Below are 26,227 nucleotides of genomic sequence, written 5' to 3'. Positions count from 1 at the left end.
CATCTGGGACTCACTCACAGGTTTGTCCACAGGGAACCTGCAGCCCCAAAAAGAGCCCAGGGCAGGGCTGGGCAGGGAGGAGCCTCATGGGGACACGGTCTCAGGGGTGCAGGGGAGGAGGGGGGCTTCAGGCCCTGGGGGAGCCCCATCCACACCAGAGCCTCAGAGGATCCCCTCCCCTGGGGGATCCCCCAGAGAAGGAGGTTGATTCATGATGTTATAGGGCAGGGAGAGGGGCAGCCCAGACCCTGTAAACCTGCCTATTTTAAATGGATTCTGCCATCCACAGCATCAACACAAAACATATGAGACTTTAATGGGAAGGAACTTTAATACAACTAGGAAACAATACAGGAAAGATAAAGAATCTAGTTTCTAAATGAAGCACCCAAAGTTACCCGTCCCCTCGTGGGTAAAACTCCATCCAAATGGGATTGGCCCAGAGCAAGGCCCCAAAGCCTGCTACAAGTCTAAAGCATCTGCCAGTGGGGACCCACAGAAAAGGGTCAGAAACAACCAGACAAGCCCAGAAGGAAAGAACAAAATCAAAATCAAGATAAAAGCTGCCATTGTCCCCACCCCACGGGTCTCACCCACATCTGTGTCACGCCGTCCATAACCAAAAGGCAAGCGCAGTTTCCTCACGTGTTTCCCTATTCCATGTGACTCCTCCAGGTCTCCTTCTGGCTCCCTCCTGCTTCCTTCCTTCCTCAGTCTCTCCAGCTTCTTTTCTGCCTGCTCAGCTCCACCCTCCCTTGGGTGGGGCAGGGAACCTGGAACCTCCCCCTTTCCTGGGGACCACCCTGTTACAATGGCACAGAGGGCTTCTGGGGTCCAGCCTCCAGGGGGCAGAGGGTCATGGACACGTCTCCTGAATAACACCCAAAGTATGGAAAGAGGGTCCCAGAGATGGACTCAGGAGGGAAGGAGAAGATGTGGGAGCCATCAGTCATGTCATAGAAGGAGACATCCCCATGATCATAGTCCAGAAAAACCCCCAGCCTGTGGGGAACCTGCCTAAGGGGTAGCGGAGTACGAGGGTCATTGAAGGCTTTGAAAACGTTGTTGTGCCGGCCAAAAACCCATTTCCCGTTCCGTGGGGATGGAGCACTGTATTTAATTTTCTCACCTTTCCTATAAACCCCCAGAACCCACGCAGTTCTGTCTGCATTCCTGACCTCTACCTCCCAGTAACAGCGCCCTGATGTGATGCCCTCAAGACCACAAACACTGTATCCTCCTTCCATTCCAGTGTGATGACAGGTCAGACTCTTCTTGTCATGAGAGAGGGCAATTCCCCGATGGCAAGAACCTGGATCCAGAGTGACAGGCCCTGCAGAAAACCCATGTGCCAGCCTGACATAAGAGGGCACACACCACCTCACCCGAGACTCAGCTTTATGGGGAGAGGGTTATGTTCCCTGAAATGAGAGCCTGGTGACCCCAGTTCACAGCCCCTAAGCAAGAGAAGGAGCCACAAGATTATTGGGGGTCAAGTATGTCACAGGACCCCTGGGGACCCACCCAGACCCCAAGGACTAAGGAGCCCCTTCACCACACATGACCAATCACCCCCAGCCCAGCTGTGTGACGTCACAACTACACCCACCCGACCCCCACAGAGGGTGCAGAGACTGTGCCCACACAAAGAACAGAAGGAAAGGCCAGAAGCTGAGCAGCCCCAGAGAGAACAGAGTCACTCACAGGCCCGGAACTGCCTCTTCCGCCAATCTGCAAAACACACACATGTCACGTGAGGGACTCTAGATACTCACACATCAGGGCCCACGCCTAGTTTTCTACAAGACAGTGACACAGAGTTCACAGGGGAAAATATTTGGAAACATTTAGTGGATGCATTTAACATTTAGATTCATACACACACACACACGCACAGTTGTTATGCTGCAAATTTCCATGATTTAAGACCTAAAGCTTAATACTCAGGGGTGAGAGGCTGAACACCAACTGCACAGAAAGGTCTTTACCCAGACACAACCATCAAATGATACTTTCCAAGTCATAGCCACAGGCCCATCCTGGAAACGAGGTTGTCTTGAACAATTTCTACGGAGATGAAACGCCCAGGACCGTGTGTGCTTGTGAAGAACTAACAGACCTGGACATGCAACTTCTCTCTGAGCCACGGCGCTTAGAGCTACAACCAGTCCAGGCCTGTGTGTGGCCTGAGGGGCCGTGCAAAACCTGCAGAAGCCTGGAGACACGGGGGCTGGTGGGCAGAGCTTTCCCCTCTAATTGTGAATAAATCTGTTTGTCCAAGAAGGGGGGAGAGACAGGCAGAGAGAGAGAGAGAGAGAGAATGACACAATGTGACTGAGTTGCATGTGGGGGTGTCTATGACATGAGTGAGGAGACTCAGGACACTCAGCAGAGGGTCCTGCCCACTCAGGAGGGGGTGGAGAGGGTTCCAGGGGGAGAGTAACATGTAGAGCAGGGAACATGGACACACACTGAGAGGATCAAACACTAGTGACAACTTTCCACATTTTCATGTGTGGTGGAAACAAAACCATCCCCGCAGACAGAGAAGAACACAAACACATTGGATTGACACAACAGTTTCCTTCAAGCGGAGCCCAGAAAGATGGAAGCTTCAAAGTAAAACTCTCTCTAGAAGCAGAATAATGATTTCAAAGGTGTCCATGTCCTCATCCCATGAACCTGTAAAGATGTGTCCTTGACAGAGGAAAGAGAAACCTGCAGGTGGGACAGAGACGGGGACCTGGAAACAGGGATGTTACTGAGCATCATCAGGGGGAACCAATCCCATGAGACTTAACAGCCGTGACCCTGCACCTGTGCTCAGAGACAGTCACATGGCGACGGCAGCAGGGCCATAAAGAGGCTGCATGGCAGACAGTGTAGACAGAGGATGGGAGTCCCCAGTCAATGCAGGGGGCTCTAGATCCTGGGAGAGGAAAAGGCTCCTGGAAGGAAGGAGCTGCCAGACCCTGGAGTTAGTCCCAGGATACGGTCTCAGGTGTCTGCCCTGCAGGCGTGTGAGATGATAAACTGTGTGGGTGACGACGCTGCTCAGGGTGTGGTGACGTCTGTCAGCAGCAGCTGGAGCTCTGATGCCCCATGTGGGGGCCAGGCAGGTGAGCAGGGCCCTGGCAGGGGAGGGTCTGGAGGGAGCACCAGGACCCCAGGATGCACGTGGACACATGAGGACCCCGAAGTGTCACCTACTTTGGGGGGAGATGGAGGAAGAGAGAGGGGCCTGGAGAGCAGGCAGGGAGGGAATGATGGTTGAGGAGAGCAGGACAAGGACATGGGACAAGAGGAAGAAACCAGAAGGTTCATCAATTTGCTGACCAGAAACAGACCCAGACCCTGACTCTGCTCTGGAAGGAGGGTCACCCACAAGCCCTAATGACCAGACAGGACGAGCCCTGCCCCCCTCAGCATGTGCCACACAGGATCATAGACCTGTGGCCCCACTGTGTTTCATTCCCAAGCCTTGCACAGTGTCTTCACAGCACAGATTCCAACTGGTGACTGTGCCCAAAACCTCTAGAAGGCTCTTCTCCCACACTCCCCTCTCCTTCCTTCCCCTCTCTCTCTCCATCCAGACTTTTCTTTCAAATTTCCCCCCTGTTCTTTGGGAATGGATTATAACCATTTTAGGTTTGTTCTTTTCCAGTCTACATAGTTACTTTAAAAAAAAAACAAAAACTACTTAATAATGACCATGAAACAGTCAGACAAAATTCTCCTTAAAAAGATGATGGTTCTGAAAAATCATACATTGTTTATCTTGTTACAAAGACACAAAAATTACAGCCACATGCACACACACACACACACACACACACTGGATTTTATATGTAATTTCAGACCTTTCACAGGCCCCTGCCCAGGAGTCACAAACACCCCAGAAGCTCTGGCCAGACTCAGACACCTGCTCTAAACAACTGATTCCTTGGCACCCACAAGGGATTACAAGAAAAATGCAGCTTGGACATGAATCAGAGCATGCATGAGAAGACATAGAATCAAGAGGAAACAGGAAACAAAAACTAGATCCAAAATAGAACTGGGATTTGGGATCCAGAAGGATCCATAACCCCGGACCCCTTAGCAAGACCTGAATCGGAAGCAGGAAGTAGAATGTCTGGAATTTTCCAGAAATCAGTAAATCCTGAACCACACACTAGTCCTTGCCATAGCCTCTCCTCACACTGACCCCCACTGTCCTCACCCACAGGAAGGACCAGGTGACAAGGGGTCAGAGACTGTCCTGGCCCCACATGACCTGCAGGGAGGACAGGGCAGGTGGAGGCAGGTCTGTGCTCACAAGGGGGACCCTGCAGTTCTCAGATGGAGGCTCCAGAGTGAGAGGAGACCAAGGACCTTTCTGGTAAGGTCCCCTGATAGAGAAGGGGCAGACGGGAGGCTGGGAGGGGTCCCAGGCCCCTCAGGGCCACTCACCTGCATACAGCTGGGCCTTCCTCCAGGCTGAAAGGAAACACACAGGTGAGACCTCAGCACAACCAGTTGCTCTTGTGATCCATGAGCACTGACAATCCCCTGTTCTGCAGGTGAGACTTTCTAGGGGGTGGGGGTGGGGCCTGGAGAGGTCATGACCTCCTGTCCCCTGCAGACAGCAGGGGGTGGTGGGAAATCCCTGGCTCAGGTCAGGATCCTGCAGGACAGACTGACCCTGCCCTGCCTGCTGCTGCTGTGGGACTTTGGCAAGTCACTGAGCAGCGTTGGGCCCCACAGCCTTCAACGCTCCTGCTTCACCTTCTAGTCACTGTTGCTACACAGGATCAAAAACGGTATATGGGAAGATATTTTTTAACGGACATATTATTCCATAATTATTACAGTCAGTATTTCCTTGGAAATTAATGGGAAGATGAAATAAAAAGACAACATGGACATCACACCAGCTCCAGAGAAGAAATGGCCCTTCTTCCTCCAGTGCAGTATTTCTAGTTATAAACACTCTCTGGGAGAGGGAAAGTCCCCCCACACCCTCCCAGGCAAGATCACCCCGTCCTCTCCCAGCACCACTGATCAGCATTTTCAGGAGCAGAGAGAACAGACTCTCCTTGGGGTTGTTTGGGGAGAAAGGTCAGGAGGGGATTACACTCCTAAACTTCAAGAGTCCATTTACTTTTCAAATCCCAGAGCAGCTGCTTTACTTCCAGGTGCTGACCGAGAACCAGATACATTGAGGACTAGAAAGCCAGCACCATGGTGGGAAAGTCAGGGCTGGAATGAGACGAGGATGCAGGAGACTCCAAGGGTCACCACCCACCAGGACCCCAAGAATGGGGGGAAACAGCACCCAGATCTGGAGAGTCCATGGAGCAGGGTCCTGCCTCTTACCAGCTCCCACTTCCACCCCAGGGAAGGGCCCACATGTCTGTGCTGAGACACCCAAGGGGAGGGACCCCTGGGCACAGGGGACAGGGACCCAGGACCCCTGGAGCATCACTCACCAGCCAGGTAAGCTGCCTTCCTCTGGTCTGAAAGACAACACAGGACACAGGTGAGCTAAGAACCAGAATGTCTCCTATGAAGGGGACACAGAGTTCAGGAGGGAGAGCAGAGCTTACCTAGAATTGCCTGGAGCTTATCTGCAAAAGAATTAAAAATATAAGCATTAACTGACCCTATGAACAAAATGTGTGCCTAGAGAAGACACAAAAATGAATCTCTCTGTGTCCTAGAAGTTCCACCTTCAGACCAACATGAGCCTCCAAGCTCCACTGTCCCCTCTGGGACTCAGCACCTGCTCTGATCTCCCTGCAGAGGGACCCTGGTCTCTGGCTCTGGTGTCAGCTTGTCCCTCTCAGCACCCACTGCCACACTCACCAGCCTGGCCCTGCCCTGCCTTACCTGTGTCCTTCAGGGCCTCCTCCTTGGTCTGTAGGTCCAGCTCCTTAACCCAGCATATAAGGTTCTGAAGCCGCAGCTCCCGTATCTGTGTGGAATGTTCTCTCTGGGTATAGTATGCAGCCCTCAGGAGCAGGAGCAGCAGCAAGGGCAGGCTCACCAGGAAAGCTGGCTTCCAGGGAGAGGCCCGGGGGAAGAAGGGCTCTGCAGACAGAGACCAGAGACCCCATCAGGACACAGCCCAGGACAGCCCAGCCCAGCTCACCTGGGAGTGTTGGCCCCTCCCTCTGACCCTGCAGGCAGTAAGGAGGGGGGAGAAGCCCTGACCTGGGATGACAATGGTCCTGGCCTTCTCCTGGCGCAGGATGGGGTTGAGGATGGAACAAGTCACACTCCCTGCAGAGCTGTCTCTCACCACCAGAGCAGCCTCCACGCTGAATAGCCCCTCAGTGTCCTGGGCATGGACCTTGGAGAACTCCAGGAACTGCTCCCCACGGGGGTGTCTCCACTGCATCTGGGGCTCTGGGAACCAGCCAGAGGCCATGCACACCACGCACACCCCGTCCTCCTCTGGCCCAGTGATGTGCACTTGGGGGGCAGAGCCCACACCTGCGGAGGGAAGATGAGAGCCACGTGGGGCAGGACCCACCTGTGCACACCTCCAGGGGAGGCCAGCAAGGTGCATTTCGGGGAATCTGGGGAAGGTCGCCCCCTGGGGGCATAAAGGTGATGTCACTGACACAAGACCAGAAGGAAAGAGCAGGAGAGGCTGGAGGGGCCTGGGCTCCTCCCCCAGCCCTGCAGGTAGAGAGATGATGCCCACAGGAGAGGAGAAGGAATGTCACATCTCTGCCTTTAAAAACAGCCCAGGAACATAAATCAAGAATAATAACCCGGAGAAGTCTTGGGGGGAAAGGCACATATTACCAAAATTTTCAAAGGCATAAATTAAAATCTGCCATACATTTTTTAAAGATATATTTTATTTATTTATGCATACAAGAACTGGGGTACAGGCCAGAGTGCAGGGTGGTGAGATGATTCACCAGAGACAGAGTGGAGAACAGAACAGGCAGATTAACTGAAATACACTGCTGAGGGGAGAGCGGGCGAGACAGGAGAGGCCTGCTGTGCCATGTGGGTAGCTCCCTGGCTGGGGAAAGTGCTGCAGTGGCTGCTGATAGCTTGATAGTGCTGAGACTTAACCCCTTGAAACACTAGGGAGGCCCTGCCATACATTTTTAAAACAGAAAATGTTTAGTGCAATTTTAGATTAAATATATATATATTCGAAATTAGAAAATATGTGCAATGTGCTTTCCTTTGTTTATTTTAATCACACCAAAACTTTTCCATAGCCAAACTGATCTCCCTCTCACCCTCCTGTGGTTCAGGAAGAGGGAATCCCCCCACCAAGGATGACTGTTCCTGGATCTCCTACCCCACAGGTCACCCTCTCTCCTAAGAGTTGGTCCCATTATATTCTCTCTCTCCCTGTCTCTCCCCCCATCTCCCCTCCTTTCCTTTCCCCGCTTCTCTCATATCTTAGATGTGCTTACTCATGATTGCTAGTCTCTCGCTTTTTATCTATTATTTTTATAATTATGTAAACATATTTAAATCTTTCCAAAGTATCTTTTCTTTCCCTTTAATCAACTGGGTTTTTCTCTGGGTTATGATTCTTGATTTTTGTTTCCTGGGCTGTGTTTAAAGGCAGAGATGTGAAATTCCTTCTTCTCTTTCCATAGTCAACTGATTTCTCACTCCTCACCCACATCTCAGCCACCACAGAGCAGCTCCTTTTACTGCTCCATCGAACCTGTTCTGGCGGAATCAACAAATTCTCCTATTTGACACCCCCAACCCCCACAGCCTTCCAGTCAGTCTCCCTTCACCACAGGACACGCCTGACTTCACCTCGAAACCAGCTCCATCTTGGTTTGGTTTCCCTTCTCTTGAAGTCACTTGTTGCCACTTAGATCCTGCTGATCCCCTTTCCTGACTTTTCTCCCTGCACCTGCTCCTTGAAGGCAGCATAATCTCAGGGTTCAACCCTTAAAGCCCCGTCTTACCTCACACCCTCTCCCAGGTCTTCTTCTCCCTCAGCTTTTGTGTCTCCTCACACATCACTTCCAGATATCAATCACCAGCCTCCCACCTCCTTCCCTGATAGCACATCCCTGTGGGTTCCATCTGTCAGGATTCCTCACATCCTCTTCACACTCAAATTGTGCATTTGAACTCATGATTTTGCCTCATCTGTGGTAAACTGGTTATAAAAATACTCCTAGGGCCTCCCTGGTGGCAGAAGGTTTAAAGCACCACACTATGAAGCAATCTGCAGCCTCTGCAGCATGAGTTCAATCCCCAGCCGGCCAGGGAGCAACCCACATGGAGCAGCAGACCTCTTCTGTCTCGCCCGCTGCTCCCCTCAGCAGTGTATTTCAGTAGATCTGCCTGTTTGTTCTGTTCCCACTCTGTCTCTGGTGAATCCTCTTTCACCCCCCCAACCCTCTCTGGACTGTACCCCAGTTCTTGTATGCATAAATAAATAAATAAATCTTTTTTAAAAAAGAAAATGGATTGTAATTAATGTATTGTGGCAATCATTTCACTATACATGTAAATCAAATCATCATGTTATATGCCTTATATTTACATAATAAATTTATTTTATATATATGTATATTAATTATTTCTCAATAAAACTGTGTGGAAAGTAATTCCAGATATCTACTTAGCTTTTGCTCAATACTAGGGACCATTTTTGCTCAGAAACAAAATGATGAGCCAATGGGACCAAATGATGCTTCAATGGGACCATGCTGAGCTCCTATTTATTGTTGCAACCTGCCTTCACACCCACATTGCTGACCCAGTTCTCCTGTGCTATTTAGCTTATTATCCTCGTCATTGATCACTTCCTACTCATTTAGAACCTGTGTATTTATTATGATTGCTCTATGTCCCACTTGAAAATATAAACTCACTGAGCGAAGGTCTTGATTGGCTTCACTAATGTATCCAAGTGCTTAGAACAGTAGGTGCAGTGTATATTTACATGTATTGCAACAATGAATTAACAAGTCTTTTTCCTCATGAATGAAATGAGAGACTTAATTATATTGTCCTTAGGTTCTTCCCTGCTCCAAACTCAAATCCCTGGTATTTAACCATGTCACCCACCTACCACCTGCAGCTCCAAGCTGGCTTGCTCACAGAAGTCTCCATCTCTGAAGGAGCAGTTGTACAGCCCATTGTCAGAAGCCCGGACCTCGTGGATGGTCACAGCAGCATCCCCCTCACTGAGATATTTCCCTAACAGCGAGGTCCGCCCTGTGTACTGGGCCATCAGCTCATCATGTCGCTCCTGTCGGTCTTGATAGGTGAACACTGACTCCCAGAAATGTGAACGGAACCACCTCAATTCCATGTCCTCTGCACTCATGGCTGGGTACAGGGAGCAGGGCAGTGTGGCATCCTTGCCCAGCTCTGCCACAATGGGGTGTGTGGGGCCAAATACCCGGAACTTCTCTGTGAACACAGACATAGGAGATAGAAAGCTTAGGAAGCACACCCCAAGAGCAGGGAACACACAACTTCAGTGGGGAAGGCCCAGGCAGGCTGAGGAAAAGTGTCAAATGAGCAGACAGCTGATCTGAAAGACTGAGCAGTTACAATCCACCTCTGGCCTATACCCCAGATCTTGTATGCATAAGTAAATAAATCTTTCAAAAAAAAAAAAAAAAGAATAAGATGTAGGTGGAGAGAGACACTTGGAGTCTGTGGTCAAGGATGAATGCTTCAGTACAAATTGTGGCACTGCCACTCAACCAGGCCTTGACCAGTTTTTTAGGGAAGCACAGCTAAAAGTTGTGGAGATACAGATTCTTGGCTGAGAGGAAATACATGCAGACAAGTTGGATGTTCTCAGCAGACCAGGTCCCTAGTGAAAAGGACGAGGACACAGTATGGAGTACACAATCACTTTCCCCTCCCAGGACTGGGGCTGACATCCTGAGGCTCACTGACAATGTGCACATGCAGTGTCTCAAGCCGGAAAAACAGAACAAGTGGGCAATCAGTGTGTCACAAACCTGAGCTAGCATGTGCCCTGCCAGAACATGTGCTCCAGAGGTTAGATGACCCTACTCCACACCCACACCCTATGACGCAGCATCTCATAAGTTCTGTAGACCTGCAGAAGTCTAGAAATGCCAAAAACCTAAAATCACATAAAACTATAATACTGCCAAATGGAAGTTGAAAGTTTTCCAATCTCTAAGTTAATACCACAAATGATTTTTTTTAAATAAGAAACCTAAAGCAGCAAAATGGGCACAGATAAACACACCAAATAGCAACTTGAACATGGGAAAATGAAATCACAAGAGGAGAACAACTCTCCAATATACAAGAACAAAAACATGGAAGATCGTATCTTCCTATCAAGTAGAGAGGTTGAAATTACCATGACAAAGCAAGTCAAAGGAAAGGGATAAAACACAGAATGGCTAATCAAAGAGATAAAACAAAATTCAGAGTAATAAATAAATGGATTGGGAAATAAAATTAATGAACAGAAAATAGAAATTTAAGCCTTAAATGATAAAATAACAGAGTTATAGGATGTAAAAAGATCAACAGAGAAAATGCAAATTTCTGGAGAAAACTATTGGAGCAGCGTAGACCAAACAGAAGATCAAATATGTGACCTCAAAAGTAATAATGCATAAAGGACACAGGTGGATGAAGGAAGAGTTAAAAATGAAGGAACATTTCAAGATCAAGCCAACTCATTGAGGAAATGGTATTCATTCCAGAAGGGAAGAGAGAGAGAAGGGAGCAGAGAACTATTCAAAGAAATAGAAAAAAAACTGGACATATGGGGAAGGAAATGAATATACAAGTCTATAAATATAAAACTACACCTATTAAATAAATATAATGAGACCTACACCAAGACATATAGCCATGAATCTACCAAGAGTTCAAGACAAAGAATACTACAGATGGCTAGGTGGGAAAAGCAGGTAACCTATAAAGTTACTCCCATAAGACAAACTCCTATCAGACTTCTTCAAAGAAACCCTACATGCAAGGAGAGAATGAAATGACATATTCAAAATACTGTAAAATCATCCAGTCAACAATACTATATCCTACAAGACTCACTTGCAGATATAGGGAAAAAATAAAGAACTTCCAAACAAATAGATGATGGAGTTCACAAACACTAGACTTTCCCTAAGAAGCATATTAAAAAGAACATTCCTACAAATATCAGCAGAAGAAAATTAAAAAAAAAAAAAGTAAAACCAGAAAACTAAAGACAAAAATGGCAGTAGTAAATCAATAATCACCTTATATGTAATTGCACTGCCCTCGCCAATGAAAAGGCAGAGTGGTTGGCTGAAACAGAAAACAAAAGCCAACTTTCTGCAGTTTCAAGGAGTCTCATCGCAGCTCCAAAGAAAAACAAACAGGTTCGTGCCTCCCTCATGGCCCAAGGGGTTAAGCACAGCACTATGAAGCTATCTACCACCTCTGCAGCACAAGTTTGATCCCTGGCCAGGGAGCTATGCACATGGCACAGCAGACCTCTCCTGACTTGCCCCCTGCTCCCCTCAGCAGTGTATTTCAGTCAGTCTGCCTATTCTGTTCCCCACTCTGTCTGTGGTAAACCCTTGCACCCCCACACCTCTGGCCTGTACCCCAGTTCTTGTATGCATAAATAAATCTTAAAAAAAAAAAAAAGAAAAACAGGTTCAAAAACAGTGGCTGGAGGGTCTCCCTGGTGGCGCAGGAGGTTAGGACACAACCTGTGAGGCTGTATGCAGCCTCTGCAGCTCCAGTTCGATTCCCCGGCTGGCCAAGGAGCAACACACATGGCACAGCAGACCTCTCCTGACTTGCCCTCTGCTCCCGTCAGCAGTGTACTTAGGTTGGTCTGCCTGTTCTTTTCCCCACTCTGTCTCTGGTGAATCCTCTCACCCCCCACACTTCTGGCCTATACCCCAGCTCTTGTATTCATTAATAAATCTTTAAAAAAAAAAAAACAGTACTTCTTCCATTTCATATAAAAGATAAAACCCTAGTTTTCTTTAGATATTTATTGCTTTTATTAATCACAAGGAAAATGTGTTTAAAAAAAAAACAAAAACAAAAACAGTGGCTGGGCACAAAACTAAAAAAAAAAAAAAATGTTGCTCCAGATAAAAAGGCAGGGAGAACCATATCAAACAAAATTGAATTCCAGTTCAAAAAAAGTAACAAAGGTAACAAGTGAAATGAAATCACACATCAGGAAGACCTAACACTCATCAAATATAGGCATCAAATAAAGGAGTATCAAAATATTTAAGGCAACTGTTAATAAACCTGAACACGTATTAGTAGCAATATCTGACCCACACAGTGGTAAGGGACTTCAGCACCTCTCGCATCAATGGACACATCCAAGAGACAGAAAATCAACAAGGAAACAGTTGCCTTAATTGAGGAAAAATATCACACGGAACTAATGGACATTTATAGTTCACTAAACCCAAAAAATAGCAGAGTAAATATTCTCAAGTCACAAGAAACAGTCTGCAGAACAGACCATATGCTGAGTCAGAAACCAAGTGTCGGGTGGCGCCTGGGGTTGACACACAACCTATGAAGCTATCTGCAGCCACTGCAGCATGAGTTAGATCCCCAGCCAAGGAGCTACCCACATAGCGCAGCAGACCTCTCCTGTCTCGCCAGCTGCTCCCCTCAGCAGTGTATTTCGGTCAATCTGCCTGTTCTGCTCCCCACTCTGTCTATGATGAAACCTCTCACCCCACACCTCTGGCCTGTGCCCCAGTTCTTGTATGCATAAATAAACAGATCTTTTTATTTTTGTTTTAGATTTATTTATTTATTTATTTTTATTTATTTATTTATTTATACAAGCACTGGGTACAGTCAGAAACGCAGGAGGGTGAGAGAATTCACCAGAGCCAGAGCGGGGAGCAGAGCAGGCAGAAGGACCGAAGTACACTGCTGAGGGGAGCAGCGGGCGGCAGGAGAGGTCTGCGCGCCATGCGGGACCCTCCTCCAGTGGCCGAGGAGCAGCCGGGGATCGAACCGGCGCTGCAGAGGCTGCGGGCCGCTTCGCAACCCAGCGCTCAACCTCTGCGGCACCGGGGAGGCCCAACAGATCTTTTTAAAAAAAAACAAAGAAAGAAAGAAAGAAATCAAGTGTCAATAAATTCCTAGAGATTGAAATGATAGAAGTATCTCTCTTATCACAATGGTATCAAAAGATAAAACAATAATAAAAGAAAGGGGGGAATTCTAATATGTGGAGACTGAAGAAAAACGCTAAGTCATTATTGGGTTAAGCAAATTTTTAAAAATACTTCAGGACAAATGGCAATAAGGATATAACCTTTGTGTAGGGCAAAGCAAAAGCTGCATTAAGAGAAGAGTAATACAGGCCCACACCAAAAATCAAGAAAGAGTTCAAATAAATTATCTAATCTTACACCTAAAAAAACTAGAAAAACTCAAATTAAATCAAAAGATAATAGAAGGAAGCAAATAATAAAAACTAAAGCAAAAGTACATGAAATGAGGAAATGAAAGTGCAAAAAATTAAGGAAGCAAAAAAGCTAGGTCTTAAAAATAAACAGAATAGACAAACCTCTTGCTGGGGAAAAAAGAAAAATTCTAACACATAGAATCAGAATTGAAAGAGAAGTTACAACTGACATTTCAGGAATACAGAGGATCATGAGACCACTAAACATCTACATTCCAGTAAATTAAATAACCTAGAAGAAATAGAAAATTCTTAAAAGTATACAAGCTCCCAAGACTGAATCAGAAAGAAATGGAAAATCTGAACAGACAAATTACAAGCAAGGATATTGCAACAGTAATCCAAAATTTCCCAAAAACAGATCTCAAGATCAGACATTGTATATGAAACAGAGACACACTATGGGGGGAGGGGGGCAGGGAAAGGAGGGATTGGGTCAAAATAAGGGGGTTGCAATTATATGGGGAATATAAAAATTAAAATAAAAAAAAAGAAAACAAACAGAAAACAAACAAACAAACAAACAAACAGAAAAAGATCAGACATGGTCACTAGTGAGTTGTATCAAAACTTCAAAGATGAACAAAGACCTACCCATCTCAACTCTTCAAAATAATTGAGCAACAGAGAATGTCACCAAAGTTTATGGGACCAACATTAACTTGATACCAGAAGCAGAGAACAACATCACAAAAAAGAAAGCTACACACCAATATCCCTGGTGAACATACTTGCAAAAATCCTCAACAAAATTGTAGCAAACCTAATTTAATAAAAAGAATCACACTTTCTGACCAAGTGGGATTTATCCCGGCAACACAAGGATGGTTCAACATTTGAAAATCAATCAGTGAGATTTCAGCTCATACCAGTAAGATGACTATTATCAAAAAGTCAAGAAATAATAAATTTTGGTGATGATTAGGGGACAAAGGACCCTTGTGCATTATTGATAAGAATATATTTGGGGGCCTCACCAGTGGCACAGAGGGTTGAGCACAGTGCTGTGAAGCTGTCAGCAGCCTCTGCAGTGAGGGTTGGATTCCCAGATGGCCAAGGGAGATAACCACATGGAGCGGCAGGCCTCTCCTGCCTCACCCGCTGGTCCCCTCAGCAGTGTGTTTCAGTCAATCCACCTGTTCTGCTCCCCACTCTGTCTCTGTTGAATCCTCTCACCCTTCCACACCTCTGGCCTTTACCCCAGTTCCTGTATAAATAAAAATAAATCTTTTTTTAAAAAAGAATATATTTGGTGCAGCCACTTTGGAAAATTTGTTCCTCAAAAAAATAAAATACGGGCCTCCCTGGTGGGGTAGCGGTTGAGTGCTGGCTTGCGAAGCTGCCCGCAGCCTCTTCAGCACTTGTTTGATCACCAGACGCCAGGCGAGGATCCCACATAGAATGCAGACCTTTCCTGCCACCCGCTGCTCCCCTCAGCAGTGTACTTCATCAGTCTCCCTGTTCTGCTCTCCGCTCTGGCTCTGGTGAATTCTCTCACCCTCCCTCACTTCTGACTGTACCCAGTGCTTGTATAAATAAATAAAATAAATCTTTTAAAAATAATAAAATAAAATAGGATTACCATATGGTCCAATAATTCCACTTCTGGGTATTTACCTAAATAATATAAAAACACATATTCAAAAAGAGATATGTCCCCTATTTTCACTGTAGCACTATTTACAAGATCTGAAGTATGGAACAACCCAAGTCCTAGAGGAGAGATGACTGGATTAAGAAAATGTGATAATAATAACATCATTCTTTTTTAAAAAAAGATTTATTTATTTATGCACACAAGAACTGGGGTGTAGACCACAGGTGAGGGGGGTGAGAGGATTCACCGGAGAAAGCGGGGAGCAGAGCAGGCAGATCTACTGAAATACACTGCTGAGGGGAGCCACTGGCGAGTCAGGAGAGGTCTGCTGCGCCATGTGGGTAGGTCCCTGGCCTGCCAAGGATGGAATTCATGCTGCAGTGTCTGGCAATAGCTTGATAGCATTGTGTCTTTAACCATGGGCTACCAGGGAGACCCTAATCACATCTTTCTTAACGGTGAAAAATTGAAAGTCTTCCCTTTAAGATCTGGACCAAGACAAAATGTCCACTCTCACCACTGTTTTTCAATATAATACTGGAAAAGTCCTAGCTAGAGCAATTACGCAAGAGAAGGACATACAATGAACAAACACTGGAAGGGAAGAAGTAAAACTATCATTATTTGCAGGTATTATGATAATATAAAGAGAGAATCATTAAAAATCCACAGGAAAATTTAATTAAAACAGTAAACCAGCTTAGTAAAAAAGCAGTTTACAAAATCGATACACAAAAATTAGTAACCTTCCTATATGCAAACAATCAGTCTGATGAAGAAGAAATTAAGAAAGCCATTCCAACTATAGTTGTACCAAAAAATTAAATACCTGGGAATAAACCTAACAAAGGAGGTGGAAGACATATAAAAGGAAAATTACAAAACACTGTTAAAAGCAACAGAAGAAAACACAAAGAAATGGAAGAATATTCCCAACTCATATATCAGAAGAATTAACATTATCAAAATGGTAATTCTACCAATAGCAGATTTAATGCAATTCCAATAAAAAATCTCAATGTCATTTTTCAAAGAAATAGGACAAATATTACTGAAATTCCTATGGAATCCCAAAAAACCTCAGAGAGCCAAAGCTCTCCTGACAAAAAGGGGAAAGAGGTATTGCACTTCCAGAACTCAAACTACAAAGCCATAATAATAACAATAGTGTGGTACTGGAACAAAAACAGACACAGACCAATGGAATCAAATTGAAAGCCCAGACATATAACCACACACATATGATCAACTAGTTATAATAAAGGAGCAAAGAAGAGACACTGGACAAGGAGACTCTCTTCAATAAAAGGTGCTGGGGAAACTGGACAGCCACATGCGAAGGAATGGAACTAGACGACTATCTCACGCCACAGAAAAACCAACTCAATAGAGATACAAGCCTTGAATGTAAGACCTGAAACCATAAAATATATAGAAGAAAACATAAGTAAAACACTCCATCACATACACTGCAGAAACATCTTTGTCGTTACTTGTTTTTTTGATATGTGCCATTCTTACTGGTGTAAGGTGGTATCTCAGTGTGGTTTTGATTTGCATTTCCCTGATGATAAAGGATGTTGAACATTTTTTCATCTGGCTGTTGGCCATTTGCATTTCCTCTTTGGAGAAATGTCTTTTGAGTTCTTCTGCCCATTTCTTGACTGGATTGTTTATTTTTTTTTTTGTTGAGCCATGTGAGTTCTTTGCATATCATTGTGATCAGTCCCTTATCAGTTGAATGGAGTGCAAAGATTTTTTCCCAATCAGTGGGGTGTCTCTCTGTTTTGGTTAATGTCTCTTTTGCTGTGCAGAAGCTTTTCAGTTTGATGTAATCCTGGCTGTTTGGGTAATGAGTCTTTAAAGATGTTTCTGAGATGTATGTCTTGTTGTGTTTTACCTATATTTTCTTCTATATATTTTATGGTTTCAGGTCTTATGTCCAGTTCTTTTATCCAATTTGAGTTGATTTTTGTGCACGGTGAGAGGTAGTGGTCTAGTTTCATTTTTTTGCATGTGGAGGTCCAGTTTTCCCAGCACCATTTATTGAACAAACTGTTTGTGTTCCATTGCATATTCTTTGTTCCTTTGTCAAAGATTAGTTGTTCATATACCCCAGTTCTTGTATGCATAAACAAATAAATCTTTTAAAAAAAATGGGCAGGGAGTCAAAAAGACACTTCTCAAAAGAAGAAATGCGAATGGCCAGTAGTCAAATGAAAAACATAACTTATAAAAAAAAACAAACAAACATAACTTATTGACAGGGAAAGGCATATCAAAACCACAATGAGATACCACCTCACACCTGTGGGAATGGGCATATTAAAAAAAAAAAAACAGAAACAACAACCCTGACAATGACATGAAGAAAAAGGAACCCTATTACACTGCTGGTGAGAATGCAAACTAGTCCAACCATGATGGAAAGCTGTGTGGAAATTTCTCAAAACATTAAAAATAGATCTAACATATGATACAGAAATTCAACTACTAGGAATCTACCCAAAGAGCATAAAAACACTAATCTGAATGGAACCTGCACTCCTATATTTATTGAGCACTACTAACAATAGCTAAGATATGGAAACAACCAATACACCCCAAAACAGATGAGTGGATCAAGAAGATGTGGTATATATACACAATAAAACAGTGATCAAAAATGATAAGCTCATGCCATTTGCAACAACGTGGATGGAGCTGGAAAGAATTATGCTAAGCAAAACAAATCAGAAGGAAAAAGATAAATAGCAGAAGGTTTCACATATAAGTGTAATACAGAAAAACTGAACAAAGGGTCAGGAAAAATCCACAACTGCAAACTGACCATAGCTCTGAGGCATACAGGGGAGGAGAGGAAGAGGATTCAAAAGAGGGAGGGAAGAGCACAAGGGTCTGTGGTGATGGATCATGGATGCTGTGATGGGGGGAGATTTATGGGGACCACACCTGGGAAAGAAATTAAATATTCTATTAAAATGAATAACAATGTTAGAAAATTAATTAAAATGAAAAAAGAAACAGTGATATATATATATATAAATAGAAGAGTATACAGATTTTAAAAAAGGATGAAATCTTCATTTTAAAAAACATGGCTAGAATTTGAGGCAATTATGATAAGTCAAATGGAGAAAGACAAACACCTTATGAATACACACATTTATGGATTGTGAAGGGGAAAAACACATCAACAAACCTTTATACTCAGCAAAAATCAAATCTTTATAATCAGACTCCCCCTTTATAATCCCAGAAAAATGGCAGTCACCGAAGAGGAAGAAGGGTAGAGGGAAGAGCTTGGTGTAGGATTGTGATTGCACTTTTGGTAGTGGGTGTGTGAGACATGCAGTTGCTAGGATGAGAAACTGGACACCTAAAATCTATGCAGTGTGGAAATTAATGTTACCTCCATGTTAAAAAAGGAAATTTCTATCCAACCTATACCTGGTCAGAGCCCTTGACCTGAGGAGGCCTGGGATGGACAGAACAGGACTGTGCTGTCTCAGGAGCCCCCTGCACCTCCAAAGAGCCACTTCTCACCTGTGCTGCCCCAGCTTGGCCTGAGCCCCTCCTCTCTCACCTGGACACACACAGACTAGTCTCTCCTGCCACCCCCAGTCTGGGCCCCTTTCACCTGGGAGCTGAACCAGGTCCTGCTCTGCTCACAGCCTGGCAGGGGCTTCGCAGCCCCATAGTCACCCCCAGCCCCACAGGGTGACCCTTCCCAGGCCTCTGACACCCACTCCTGTGTCCCTCCCTCTCCCTCTGCACCAGCTGATCCTCACCCCCTCTGTCCTTGCAACCCTGGCACTAGCCAGCTCCTCACAGGCTGTTCCATCCATGGGACCCTCACCCCCAGCACCCCCTCCCCAGGGCTTTGCTCCCATCCCACCATCTCCACTGACCTCCTTGATGGACACAGCTGCCCCCACCCACTCCTCCCTCCCTACTGCCCACCTGCTCTCAGCCTGTCCCTCCTCTCAGCCCCTCTGCGGGTGGGGGTGGGGTGGGTTTCTTGTCTTTAGTCACTGTCTCCTGCAGGAAGCAGCTCTCTGAAGGTGGGGTCTATCTGTTTGTACACAGCACTGAGCACATGGCTGATACCCCATAAATACTGGTGGAATGCAATGAATTAGTGACTCACAAGTGTTCCCAATAAAATAAACTCAAAGAATAAAATGAGGGGAAAGGTCTTTTCACATTTTTGACAGCTGATGTTGTGACACACTGAAGCAGGAAGTTTCCCAAGCCTGTGGCTTGGGGGAATCTGATGCTTAGTTTCTGTTGCTTTCCCAAGCCTGCTGCTGGGGGGAGTCTACCGCTTTGATTCTGCTGAAGATGAGCAGTTGCTGGGTGTGTGCTGCACTGCTTGTCCATGTTGGTAGCCATGACATCCTTGAACCCCCTTCCCAAACAATGAAGAATGCTTATGCTATGATGGATGGGAGAGCAAGTTTCCTCATACAAACTGTATAAAACCTTGCCATTCTTATTTTGGGGTGCCCAGCCCTTTGGGGAGTGATCCCACTGAGCCTGTCGGTGTGACAATTAAATTTCTGTCTCTCCACCTCTCAGAGTGCCCTCTGATTTCCCTGGGAAATTGCCCAAACAACACCATAAACCCCACAGTGAGCAATTGTCATCCCTCCCCGTCATGTTACAGCTCAGTAACTGCTTTTTTTTTTTTTTTAAAGATTTATTAATTTATGCATACAAAAACTGGGGTACAGGCCAGAGGTGTGGGCGTGAGAGGATTCACCAGAGACAGAGCGGGAACAGAACAGACAGATTGACTGAAATACACTGTTGAGGGGAGCAGCGGGCTGGTGAGTTAGGAGAGCTCTGCTTCGCCATGTGGGATTGAACTCATGCTGCAGGTCTGTGAATAGCTTACAGTGCTGGGTCCTAACCCCTTGAACCACCAGGGAGGCCCAGGCTCAGTAACTGCTCTTAACTGTGTCATCACATGAGTGGTTGGGGAGCACCCCCATCTTTCTAGAGCCAGGGCCCCCACACAGCCATCCTTCCTGAAGGAAGAGCTCCTAGAACCCATGGGCCCCATCCACCCAAGGGAGACACAGGAACTGGGAGGGACATACTCACCTTGGGACCCCCCGGGGGGCAGCTGGAGGAGGAGCAGCAGGGAGGGGAGGAGGCAGAGCACAGAGCTGGGGCAGGAACAGGGCGCCATCTCCTCAGGGCTGGGAGAGACAGGACAGAATGCAGCCAGGCCCACACAGAGGAGCAGGGCAGCCAGGAGCTCTGGGCTCAGGGGGGAGCAGGGCCCAGGGACACCCCCACCAGCAGGAGCAGGGCCCATCCTGGTGACTCCTTAGGCCCAGAGACCAAAGACAGACCTGGCTCTCCTCAGGGCTTCTAACTAGAGACCATGAGGTTTATTGGTTTATCCCTTCCCCTTCCACCCCATGGAACCCACACCCCAGACCCTCTCTGCTCAGAGAACTTGGGCCCAGCACCTGGGCCTGGGGTGCAAACTGCCCTCCCCCACCAACCATCATCATACCTGTCACTCACCAGGACAGAGGCCCAGACCCAGGCCCCCATGAAGGACAGGCCAATGCCTGCTTGTGATCCTGTCCCCTTCAGTGTGAGCAGGTGTCCCTGAGATGCCTCAGGACACACGACACTGTCCCCAAGGAGTCGGGGTCCTCCCATGGGCCCCTGTCTTGCTCTGTCTGCTTGTTCAGTTCACCTGAAGGTCAGTCCCTCCCCAGCCCTGACGTACCAGGGCCAAGGACAAGGTTCTGCCCCAAACACAGCAGGAGCCGGGTCAGATCCCCACTGAGGGCTTCCTCCTCCTCTCCAGCTCTGGGGGGATTTCTGCCTCTGGGTGAGGGACCTGGTGGGACAGAACAGCAGGGAAGGGAAAGTGAGTCCTGGCCAGAGAAAACACCCACTGGCTGGGGGTTGGGGAAACACAGGTGATGGTTCTGGGAGGGCAGATTCCTGGGGACTGACTGTGAGTCCCCTCTGGACTGAGTTACTCTCTGTGTGACCATCTTGTTCAAGTCCCTTAACCTTTCTGCCTCAGTTTCCTTATCTGCAAAATGGAGATAGTAACAGCATCTTCCTTCCCAAGGCTGGAAAAAGAATCACATGAAGTTGTATTGGAAGAGTCACTACATGTCATTAGAACAGGGTCTGCCCCAGTGAGTGTTACAGACACATTGTTGAAATAAGTGAAGTGCAACCCTCAGTGAGGTTGTGCTGGGTCTTCTTAGAGCTGCACCATTTCCAGGGCCACCTCCCTCCCCACTCCAGCCCCATCACATCCAAAGCTCCATCCTTAACAGCCAGCTCCTTCCCACTTTCTTCTTGGAAGACAGTTGTCTTCAAAAAGAACATACCTGTTTTGAAAGGGGGAGACTTCTAGAGCATCTCTTGAAGCTTGAGAGGTTTCAGTGTTTCCAGCAGATCCCAAATCTTCCTGCAGAGTTTGAACCAGCAGTAGCTGCTCAGGAGCCAGACTGGGAGCCAAGAGGTTCTCACAGATGAGAGAAGGTGGTTCCCAGGAGAGCAGAGAAACAGAACCTCTCTTGGGTTGAGGGGTGTCTGTAGAGACCAGCCCTGGGACCCTAACAAAGCTCTCCCAGTGCAAGGAGTCACCCTTCTCAGATTCTTTCCACCACTTGAAAGTGAAAGCTGAAACGCAATCCCAGCAGACTCCACCCTGCCCTCTGGACAGTGCATCCTGGTTATCAGCAGGGAAACAGCAGGATCAGAGGAGCCAGCAGAGGGTAGGGGCAGGCACCCTGACACCCCTGCAGGCACAGGGGAGGCGCCCACCCAGCACCCACTGTTGAGCACCCACTGTGCCCCAGGCTGCTTGGCTCCCAGACCCAGAACTAGGGGTGAGTGTGGGCCATGAGGACTGACACTGAGCCCCGTGTAGGGCTCTGCCTGTGCCACCCCAGTGGCACACCAGATGGTGACCACCCCAGTGACCCCATGGCAGCTGTCACTCCACGTGGCAGGGCCTGTGAGGAGCCCCTAAGGGATCCGTTTTACTCCTTCTCACAGCAGCTGCCCCAGGAGCCCCCACACCCTGGACACCAGGAGTCAGCACTGGGCACCAGGAGCTGCCAGGACCTGGTCCTGCCCACACTGCGTGGACGGGGCCTGCGGCTTGTTCAGATGTTAATGTCACCCGAGACCTGGTCACAGTGACCAGACCCTGTCCCTCCAGGACACGGGTCACCAGGAAGGCCCAATTCTATGTCCCCAAGGAAACCATGGAGCCTGGGCCTCCCCTCCCCCCTCACATTCTGTAGTTTCCCTTCTCAGGGAAGGGTACCTGTGTCCCCCCAGTTATCTCTGCCAGAGACTCCAGGGTCATCTTCACAGTCCACTCCCCCAACCAGTCTATTTCCAACTGTCCAATGAGTTCAAGATATTTCTCAATCCATGACCCCAAACAGCACCTGTTCCAAGCCACACTCATCCCTCACCTGCCCAAAGCACCTCAAGTGACCACCCGCCCCACCTCCAGCCTCACCTTCTCCAGTTCATTTCCTTCCAAGGCCCTGACCCTCTCCAGTCAGCTCGTGTTAACTCTCTCTCTCATCCCTTCAAGGGATCCCCCTGCTAAAGGAGGGGCTCCCAGGCCTCCCCCTCCCTCTCTGACCCCCTCCCATTGCTCTCCTTCCCAAGGCTGGAATAAGAATTACGTGAAGTTATATTGGAAGAGCCACTAATGTCATTAGAACAGGGTCTGCCCCAGTGAGTGTTGCAGACACACTGTTGGAATAAACGAAGGACAACCCTCAGGGAGGTTGTGCTGGGTCTTCTTAGGCGGGACCATTTCCAGGGCCACCTCCAACCCCACTCCGGCCCCATCACATTCTCAACTCCCTCCTTACAGTAAACTTCTCCCCACTTTCCTCTTCTTGGGAGACAGCTGTTTTCAAAACTAACATCCCTGCTTTGAAAGGGGGAGAGCGTGTCTTAAAGCTTTAGAAGTTTCAGGGTTTTCAGCAGACCCCAAAATCTTCCTGCAGAGATTGGAGAATGTTTTGTTTTTTTTTTTTTTTTCATTTCAGAGGCATGGAGTAGGGCATATCTGTAGGCACTACATATTGAAAGCTAATTCTCAAAGCCTCACATCTAATATTAACCCCTTTAAGGAAAATATTGATATAATGTTTGATGAAACCTCAAGATAGAGCCAGTTGCTGGTTTGTCAAAGGAAACTGTGAGAGCGACACCTAGTGGATTTACAGACTCTTCACACAAGGAGGGGCTGGGGCGGGGGAGGAGAGGGAGCATTTCCTCCTGTGTGCTGCTCTACATTGCCCCCACCGCAGGAATTTGCCATGATCCAATGGACCCCCTAGATTGATGCTGGAAGGTCTTTTTTTCCCGCCAACAAAACACCCTTGTGCACGCTCCACCCCCTCTATTCTTGAAATGTTCAAGAATATTTAGTGCCCGTAGTTTATCATAGTTTTAAAATTTGACATCACCTAACTATGGGACACTAAGAAATGTGCTTCATGAACAATGGTTCATGAGCACCAAACAGTGGGATACCAGTCAGCCATTAAGAATGGTCTTGGGAAAGATGGAGCTTCCATATGATCCAGGAATTCCACTCCTAGGTATTTACCCAAAGGACACAGAAAGAATAATTCAAAAGGTCACCTGCACCCCTATGTTTATTGCAGCACTATTTACAATAGGTAAGCTATGGAAACAACCCAAATGTCCAAAAATAGATGACTGGATCAAGAAGATGTGGTACATATACACAATGGAATATTAGTCAGCAATCAAAAAAGATCAACTCATACAATTTGCAGCAACATGGATGGCGCTGGAAGGGATCATGCTCAGCGAAATAAGCCAAAAAGAAAAGAAAAATACCAGATGGTCTCACTCATAGCAGAAATTTACAAAACCTAAACAAGGGACCAGGAAAAAAGACTAATTATAATAAAGTAAAAATCAAAATCAAGCAATTATAAACCAGAGACACACTGGGGTGGGGGAGGGCAGGAGGGATTAGGGTCAAAATAAGGGGGGTGGGAATTGTATGGGGACTATAACCATGATGAAAATGCATACATTGTACAAAAATGAAAAATGGTGTAAAAAAATATAAAATTAAATAAAATTTTTGAAAAAGAATGGTCTTGGGGGCCCTCCCTGGCGGCACAGGGGTTAATGTCTCAGTGCTGTCAAGCTAAGACCAGCCAGTGCTCTCCAGCTGCTCCCCTCAGCACTGTATTTCAGTAGGTCTGCCTATTCTGTTCCCCACTGTGTCTCTGGTGAATCCTCGCACCTCTGGCCTACACCCCAGTTCTTGTATGCATAAATAAAATAAATCTTAAAAAAAAAAATGGTATTGGCTCACATGTCTCCTAGGGTGACACACTGAGGACATGACATCATTTCTGTGGTTTTCCTGCCAAAAAAGTACATAAACTAAAGAAATGTTAGACATACCTAAATTTAAGAATGGATAAAAAATAGCTAATCTGGATTCTTTAAAAATGTCAATATAGGGGCCTCCCTGGTGGCACAGGGGTTAAGACGCAGCACTATGAAGCAATCCGAAGCCATGAGTTCATTCCCCCGCCAGGGAGGACCTCCCTGGCACAGCAGACCTCTCTTCTCTCACCCGCTGCTCCCCTCAGCAGTGTATTTCAGTAGATCTGCCTGTTCTGCTCCCCACTCTGTCTCTGGTGAATCCTCTCACCCACCCCCCCACACCTCTGGCCTACATTCCAATTCTTGTATGCATAAATAAATAAATCTTTTTTTAAGTCAATATAATGAAAGACAAAGCAAATCAAAGGTGCTTATCAAAGGAGCCTGGAAAGACACACTAAATGCAGTCGTTGATTCTGAATTAACTCCTGAAAAACTCATCAGAAAGGACATTAGGGCTATTAGCAAATTTTGAATATGGACTGTAGATAGTAGTGCTGTATCTAAGTTTCCTGGAATGATGGTTGCACAATGGTTACGTAAAAGACTGTTCTCATTCTTAAGAAACTCACACCAATGTATCCATGAATAAGGAACATCTCGTGTGAACTTTCAAATGGCTCCAGGAAAAAAGAAAGTGCATTTAAAGAAATAATGATTTTTGGGCCTCCCCGGTGGCGCAGTGGTTGAGCGCTGGGTTGCGAAGCTGCCCGCGGCCTCTGCGACGCCGGTTCCATCCCCGGCTGCTCCCCGGCCACCAGAGGAGGGTCCCGCATGGCGCGCAGACCTCTCCTGCCGCCCGCTGCTCCCCTCAGCAGTGTACTTCTGTCCTTCTGCCTGCTCTGCTCCCCGCTCTGGCTCTGGTGAATTCTCTTACCCTCCCGTGCTTCTGACTGTACCCAGTGCATGTATAAACAAGACAAGCAAACAAATAAATAAATAAATAAAACATGCCTCTATTAAAAAAAAAAAATGATTTTTAAAAATGGAGTCAGATGGGATCAATGGGTGACCCCAGTGAAAGATATCAAGAATTATTTAGTATTCTCCCTCTTCTGTGTGTTTAAAATTATCTAAAATGTTGGGCCTCTCTGGTGGGCAAGGGGTTAAGATGCACCCTATGAAGCTATCTGCAATCACTGCAGCACAAGTTCGATCCCCAGCCAGGGAGCTACCCACATGGTGCAGCAGACCTCTCCAGTCTTGCCCGCTGCTCCCCTCAGCAGTGTATTTCAGTCAATCCACATGTTCTGCTCCCCAATCTGTCTCTGATGAATCCCCTCAACCCCCACACCTCTGACCTGTACCCAGTTCTTGTATGCGTAAATAAATAAATCTTTTAAAAAATTATCTAAAATTGTATTATTAAGTTTCAATTTATATGAGTCAAAATATAAGGCTTAAAAAGAAGAATGAGGCTGGCAAAGTATATCCTGGACACCTGGAAAGACACCTGGACCCCTTGGTGCCTCGTGGGGGGCTGAGGCTGCTCTCCTCGGGCTACTGGACACTCAGTCCTCTGTGCTGCTGGAGGAGCTGGGTCTGGCTGACCCCATGCTGTCCCATGTTGACTGGCCAAGGTAGGATGAGTCCGAGCAATGAATCCCCTGCAGCCCCTGGACACTGCCGAGGAGGGAGGGAGACACTGGTGGGGGAGGGGAGCAGCCACCTAAGCAAATGCAGCCTTTGCGTTAAAATCCTGAATGCAAAATTTTGTGCTGACAATGCTCATTTAT

The 26,227-nt window shown here is 46.7% G+C and overlaps 1 protein-coding gene and 1 long non-coding RNA gene across 2 annotated transcripts in view; both read right to left on the bottom strand.

The window, feature by feature from the left end:
- Positions 1–22,168, bottom strand: part of LOC119251352 (butyrophilin-like protein 2) — a 296,120-nt gene extending 273,952 nt beyond the window's left edge. Inside the window, exons 1-7 of the mRNA XM_054698669.1 lie at positions 22,152–22,168; positions 21,410–21,489; positions 20,788–20,901; positions 20,145–20,242; positions 9,055–9,402; positions 6,196–6,477; positions 5,872–6,072 (exon numbers count right to left, since the gene is read on the bottom strand). Coding sequence (XP_054554644.1) covers positions 5,872–6,072; positions 6,196–6,477; positions 9,055–9,402; positions 20,145–20,232 — 919 coding nt within the window. The 5' untranslated portion in view covers positions 20,233–20,242; positions 20,788–20,901; positions 21,410–21,489; positions 22,152–22,168. The remainder of the gene's footprint in view (positions 1–5,871; positions 6,073–6,195; positions 6,478–9,054; positions 9,403–20,144; positions 20,243–20,787; positions 20,902–21,409; positions 21,490–22,151) is intronic.
- LOC119252251 (uncharacterized) lies at positions 223–5,554 on the bottom strand. Its single transcript, XR_005126749.2, has 4 exons — positions 5,472–5,554; positions 4,453–4,479; positions 1,705–1,731; positions 223–1,333 (listed from the first exon to the last, which is right to left on the bottom strand). It is a non-coding gene; the product is annotated as an uncharacterized LOC119252251 (long non-coding RNA).
- Positions 22,169–26,227: the final 4,059 nt, after the last annotated feature.

This window comes from Talpa occidentalis, unplaced genomic scaffold (assembly GCF_014898055.3).
Source record: "Talpa occidentalis isolate TD23 unplaced genomic scaffold, MPIMG_talOcc4v2.1 talOcc4.2, whole genome shotgun sequence".
NCBI classification, from domain to species: Eukaryota; Metazoa; Chordata; class Mammalia; order Eulipotyphla; family Talpidae; genus Talpa; species Talpa occidentalis.
This window is presented reverse-complemented; position numbering and strand designations above follow the sequence as displayed.